This window comes from Syzygium oleosum, unplaced genomic scaffold, assembly GCF_021117445.2.
Source record: "Syzygium oleosum isolate NSW1041296 unplaced genomic scaffold, Sole_v2.1 Sole_v2.02, whole genome shotgun sequence".
Taxonomy (NCBI): Eukaryota; Viridiplantae; Streptophyta; class Magnoliopsida; order Myrtales; family Myrtaceae; genus Syzygium; species Syzygium oleosum.
Window position 1 is genome coordinate 12,473,784 of NW_026607486.1, and position 6,792 is coordinate 12,480,575.

A 6,792-nucleotide genomic window follows, 5' to 3' on the forward strand; every position below is an offset into this window, starting at 1 on the left:
GCAGAACTTATTGTATGGAGTTGTAACCGAACTTCACTTCGAAAATCTCAAAAGGTTGACCATCTTAGACATTTCCTCCAATCAACTCAAGTTAAATGTGATATCTACCTTGGTTCCACCATTCCACACTCGCAATATAGATTTGTCAAATTGCAAAGTGGGACCTGAATTTCCAAGATGGCTTCAAACACATAGGAACCATGACCTTTTTAGCGATGTCAAATGCGAGCATCTCGGATGACAATCCTAATTGGCTCTACGACATTTCCTCTAACATGGACATTTTGGATATCTCAAGCAACATGCTCAGAGGCGAAGTTCCCCAGGATATCGGAGACAAGATGCCACAGTTTATTAACTTTGAGACTTTCTGGTAATAATCTTAGCAGTGGCATTCCAAGTTCTGTGTAAGTTGAATAAGCTGTTTCAAATCGATCTCTCAAATAACCAACTGCCTGGGAGACTGCCTCGATGTTGGGGAGCATCGCAAAGATTGAAAACTTTTTTATTTGGGCATAACAAGTAAAATTGTCAGATTCCGAAATCTTTGTGCCATCTTCAGCAATTACAATTTCTTAGCCTACATAGGAATGGCTACAGTGGAGAAATCCCAAACTGTTTGTCAAATCTACAACAGATGATCATCCTTGATCTCGGCGACAATGAATTCACAGGTAGGTTACCTCCATTTGGGAAACATTCTTGATCATTGGGACTGATCAGTTTAGAGGAAAATCACTTCGTTGGAGGCATTCCTCCACAACTTTGCCGACTTAGCTATCTCCATTTCTTGAGCCTAGCACAAAATGAGGTTTCAAAACCCATTCCCAATTGTTTTGATGGCTTCTTGTCTATGGTTGATAATGCGCGTCATCATGAGAATTTGCCGGTGGTTATCGGTCTTAATGTCCTGGTTGACACAAAGGGAACCAGCCAAATATATGGAAATGCGCTGTCATACTTCTTCTCAATCGATCTTTCAGCAAACATGTTGGATGGGCAAATACCAGAAGAGTTTATTAGGCTCGTCAAACTTCAAAATCTCAACCTCTCTCAAAATAATTTGAGTGGACACATCCCCTCAAACATTAGTGACTTGAAAAACTTGGAATCTCTTGATCTATCCAGAAACAAACTGTCAAGTACCATCCCCCTAGGCACATCCAACATAGACTTCCTTAGTTATCTGAATCTGTCCTTCAACAGACTCTCTGGCTCTATTCCATCAAGCAACCATCTGTGCACCATGGACAATGAATCTATTTATCACGACAACGACGGACTCCGTGGAGCTCCTCTTTCCAAGATTTGTCCTGGAGATGAGCCATCCGGTACTGACGGTGATAATTCGAGTGGAGATAAGCCTAGCGAAGGTAATTTGGACATCCACAATTGGTTCTATGCAGGATTGGGACCAGGTTTTACCGTGGGATTTCTGGGATTCTGTAGCATCTTGCACTTCAAGCAATCTTGGAGGGTCTCTTACTTTCGAGCGATGGATAAGGCCATGGAGATATTCTCAATGACAATGATGATCGCCAAGCTTTGGCTCAAGAGAACATTTGTACAACGCGAATAGAAGCTTGTTCAAAAGGTAAAACTGGCCCCTTTTTTGCTAACCAATTGCTTGCATCTTACCTGGGTTGAAGCCATTATTGATTATATTTGGCATCTGTAATAGAAAAATTCGAGAGTTGGAGAAACTTGCCCAACTTTGAAGAAGTGCTTTGTGTTATCAGATGGATATACAGAGTGTGTTTTTAGTGTTCAACTTATCTTTTTCCTCTCGTCTTTGTTTAGTATGTGAAAGGATGATTATGTTGAGGACTACTATGGAAGATACATTCTCCTTTTGTTTGATGAACTCCATTTGAAATCCACATAATATAAGGTTCGGTAGTGTATTAAGTGCAATACACATATAATGCATTGTCACATTTAATGACAGTTTGATTTAGTAGCTAAAAGGAAAGAGAGAAATTAATAAGTATCATTGGTAATTTCTTTGAGGGACTCGCAAATCTTTTAATGATGCTATTAAGAAGTAAAAGGCATCGTGGATTTTCCCACACCAACTTGAGGGTGAGTGTCCTAGGATACTAACTTCCTTAGCTTGTTTATATGTATCTTTGATTTAAATTATAACTAGGATTGCGCGGGTATAAAACTCTATTGGTATAAACATGATGCTAAATTTGTGATCCGAACTTTTCTCATGCTAAGACTATTAAAATGCCAAACTGGAACCTCAAGCTACATTTATCCGAAATCAATTTTTGTCCAACAAAAAACTCCCAACTTGTATCCCATGACACATTTATCCTAAATTAATTTCGTCTTGTAAAAAATCAGAAATTGGTAAAGTTGATGATAATCTATTATTTTGGTAAACTATATAGAGGTAAAATTATTATTTCCATATTATTTTACTACTAACGCAGGTAATAATCTGTTATTGGACTTTACATAGATGAACTATGTTATTTCGTTTGCTGCGCTAGCCCCCCTCGAGGACTAGTCGGGCATCACCGCTGGTTTGAGCCCTAGCTCGCCGGCCGCGTGGACACCTCGGTTATAAAAAAAAAACAATGTTATTTTGTCATTACCAAAAAAAAAACTCTGTTATTTCGTAATTAACTTACTAATTATTAATCATTAATATATATTAGTATTTTTTTGCAGATATTATTACGATAGCAATGGATTTGTTGCCATGTAAAGCAATACAAACCAAAAACCGGCACCGCAATGGTCCAAGAAAGGATGTTTGTTAATTAAGAATATGTCCATTAAAACGAACTCTTTGTAGAATAAAAAATTATTACGCAAACTTACCATCCTTATTTCTTATTTCCTTTTGTGTAGTCACGGGTTAAAATTTATAGTACGACCTTTTCAATCTTAAATAATAAATCAACAATAAGTTATAATGCAACTTTAGTATAAAAAATCGTTAGATACTTCAACTTTGGGTTAACCTTTCTTTTCGAAAATTCTCTTGCGGCAAAGGGATCGACTGCCTTTGTGATCATATTTCAACTTGGAATTTACCTTTTTTTCGTAAGATTAGTGTTGGACAAAATACCAAATCAAGCATACCCAAGCTAAGACTTCATAGCCTCCAGTAGTGCATAAAATAAAAAGAATGGAAGAGGGGTCTCTATTTATTAAGGTGTCTCCCGCTGTGGATACATTAATCATAAATTTCACAATTACCCTTTTTCTGTACAAACTGATACTTTAGATTGACAAGGCATCGAATGACCCACGGCGGGAGAGGTTCAAGAAATTGTATTGCACAAAGAAAATTTTTCAGCAGTCAGGTTAGTATTTGAATCATGAAGTACAGCACCACGCTCGATACTTCACTTTTGGATAGCTTGGACGCTTTGACCTTGAACTGGGGAACGCCAATGAGTGATATTGTCGAGAGCTCCTTCGTATAATACGACGGAATCTAGTCTCTATTAGGCTTAAGTAAAAAACAAAGTTGGCAAACTCTAAACGTTGAGAATAATATATAATATCCCATTGCTTCGAAAGTGCTCCGTTGTCGGGAGCTAAACGTATCATCGTCCCTCCTCCGTCTTTTTGCACGCACACGCACGCACGCAAAGTGTTGTGGTGTGGTGGCCCTCACCCCAACTTGCCCCAGAAAACGCAAGTCCAAGTAGGCCCCGTGTTCGACCCAAAAAAAAAAAGTAGGCCCCGTTAGGTCGTCCCAAGCCCACCTGAACGGAAACTCAAATCTTCTTTGCATGCAGCTGTCGTGAGTAAATCTCACTTCCCGAGAGAGAGAGAGAGAGAGAGAGAGAGAGAGATCCAACCTTCCTCCTCCTTCCGCCGAGAATCCCGATCTCAAAAGCACAATTATTAAGGACATCGTCCAATGACGAGAAAGTCCACTTTATTTTATAGACCCTGGTAAAAAAAACCCGGACCTACGAAAATTGACCGAAAGACGCGCGTGAAAACCTAAAATGAATAGATAAATCGTAAAATTGTTTGTATTTTGGAGAAATGGGAGATTGAATCCATTTCGAGAATTCCATAAGATCTAAAGTCAATATTATGAAAAACTTTAACTGATATATTTATAATAAATTTATCTTTCATTAATTTTCGTTAAATTTTATCGTCGAATTATTAAGTTGAATACAGTTGATGAATATATTAACTTGAGATTTTATTTTTTATTTATTATAAGTGTATCGATTTATAATATTTTAATTATAAATTTATCATAAATATATGAGACTCTTCATCCTGTAAGAGGTAGGTTGCCTACTTTATGATTTAAACTGGAAAGTTTTGAATGAGAAATTCGAACAATTACTTGGGAGGAGCAGAGTGGAAGATGAAGATGATTGTAGGTACTTATGGTGGCTTACTGTCTCTGGATGTCTCCTGGTGCAGCAAACCATAGTTGTGCTGAGCTTCCAAGACATGTATGCATGACTTTCATCAACAAGACATCTGATTCTATTCTGCTAACCATTTTCAAAATGTTTTTGCACTATTGATTCAAAGGACACTAAGGCCTTGGAACAGAAGAATGCATGTGCAAGTTGCTTTTCTTCTTTCATGATATTTTAGTGTGCTTATACGTTAATAATATGCTTATTTTTTTTGAACCAATATGACCGGAGTCATTGAGACTAGCAAGTATCTGACTTTCATTTTTAAAGTGAAAGATTTGGGTGAAGTGGATACTGTCTTGGGTATTAAAGTTAAAAACATAGTGGGGGTTATTCTTTGAGCCAAAGTGTTTACATTAAAAAAAAAAGTTGAATAAAATTCAACATCTTGGTTTCAAAGAAATGAGTACTCCATTTGCTTTCAGTATTAAATTAAATTATAATACTGGTAAAGCAGTAGCACAACTTGAATATGCAAGTGTTATAGGGTCTTTAATGTATGTGATGCATTGTATTAGACCTAATATTGCTTATTTCGTGTGTAAGTTGAGTACGTATATTTGTAATCCAAGTATAGAACATTGGAAAGCTATTACCCGAATTTTTTTGTTATTATAGAGAACAAAAAGTTTGGGACTGTTCTATAATAATTATTCGGTTGTATTAGGAGGATACATCGATACTAATTGGATTACAAGCGTGGGTGATAAACAATCTACTATTAGGTGGATTTTCACATTTGATGGGTGTGCTGTTTCTTAGATGAGCAAGAAACAAATGTGTATAACTCACTCAACTATAGAATTTGAATTGTTACTTTAGTAACAACTGAGAAAGAGGCTGAATGGATTAGGAATTTGTTGTTGGATATCAAATTATGACCTAGTCCTATGCCTCATATTTCTATTGATTGTGACAGTTAGGCTATTTTGGCAGGAGCTTATAATAACACTTATAATGATAAGTCTAGACATATTAGCCTAAGGCATGAGTATGTGAGACAATTGATTAAAGATGGTACCGTAACAATTGTCTACGTGAGGTCAAACAATAATCTAGCTGATTCCTTGACAAAGGCTTTACCAAGAGACATGGTAAATATGATCTCACAAGAAACGAGGCTGAAACCCTTTAATTAAAATCACCAGTAATGGTAACCCGACCTTTTTCTAGAACATCACTAGTTACAAGGTTTAATGGGTAAAAACAAGTTACTAAGTGATTGTTTGATACTGACATGAGCCCTGACATGAGAAGTCAATATCTTCTGTTATGTTTGTAGGTTGAATTAAATTCTTAATGAAGTGTGGTTCAAATGTGTTATTAGTAACAGAAACACATGAAAGATACTTCACCTATATGAGCTTAGAAGTGGTGCCGCTTCTTACGAAAGTTGGGGTTGCTTTCTAGAGAGCTCATGAAACAGGTACAAGCACATGGCCATAATAGTGCTGAGTAATATAGAACTTCTCGCTGAAACAAGAGGTTATTATATGTGTGGTATGTCCGATTCTATTATTTAAAAGTACAAGTTTAAAGCCGAGCTACTTGTCACTTTGATAGAGTTTTGAGATACTTGCACTAAGTAAAGGTTTAACTCGAAAGAGACCTTTATTTATGTATATTAATCTCACAGAAATTTTGGCCGTATATTTTTAACGTTTTATTTCAATTTTGTTTTACAAACAAAGTGGGGGATTGTTGGTAGTTTGTTTGGAAAACAAACAATGAGGTGCCTTGTCCCACATCGAAAGGATGTGAGTGTGCACGTGGACGAGATTTGGCACTAATCAACGATCATTTTTATTTATTTATTAAATTTCGAATTTATTATTATAAAATAACTGTCTTATCATATTGAAACAAGTGACTGTTCGCAATAGAGTGTCGGTTATTTTTTAATAATTTAATTTCGAATTTTTATTTTCTGCCTAATGGTAATTAGGCTCTCTCATAACCTTTGGAAGGTTGTGTCTGTTCAGACATAACTTCTTTACATTCGAAAGGTTGTGTTTGTTCAACGTATAAATATTTCAACGTTTTTGTTCATTAAAAAAACAACCATTTTTTCTATTTCTTCCAAGAGATATACAGCCATCTTTTCTAGTTGTTTTCCGAGAGAGACCCTGGAGATATATCGAAATTGCTATTCGATATTCTCAATCGAGACTTTGTTGTATCCTGGAGGAAATTTGCCGGTGACCATTAGCAACTTCGTGAGGCAAATAATTCCTTAAAGAAAGTGATATCACGCCTCAAAGTCTCACTTCATTGTTCATCCCATTTGAAGTTGAAGTTTCTTTTCTTCTACAATTTAGAGGAGCACATTTTCCAACAGCTTTCACTACATCTAAAGCGAAGTGCCTATTCATAA

At 36.3% G+C, this 6,792-nt stretch overlaps 1 protein-coding gene across 1 annotated transcript; it reads left to right on the forward strand.

Moving 5' to 3' along the window:
* The first annotated feature begins 200 nt into the window (after nt 1–200).
* LOC130137306 (putative receptor like protein 25) lies at nt 201–1,579 on the forward strand. The gene is made up of 2 exons (XM_056308089.1): nt 201–373; nt 724–1,579. Exons 1-2 carry the CDS (start codon nt 201–203, stop codon nt 1,577–1,579), a joined length of 1,029 nt encoding a protein of 342 aa, XP_056164064.1.
* The last annotated feature ends 5,213 nt before the right edge of the window (nt 1,580–6,792 follow it).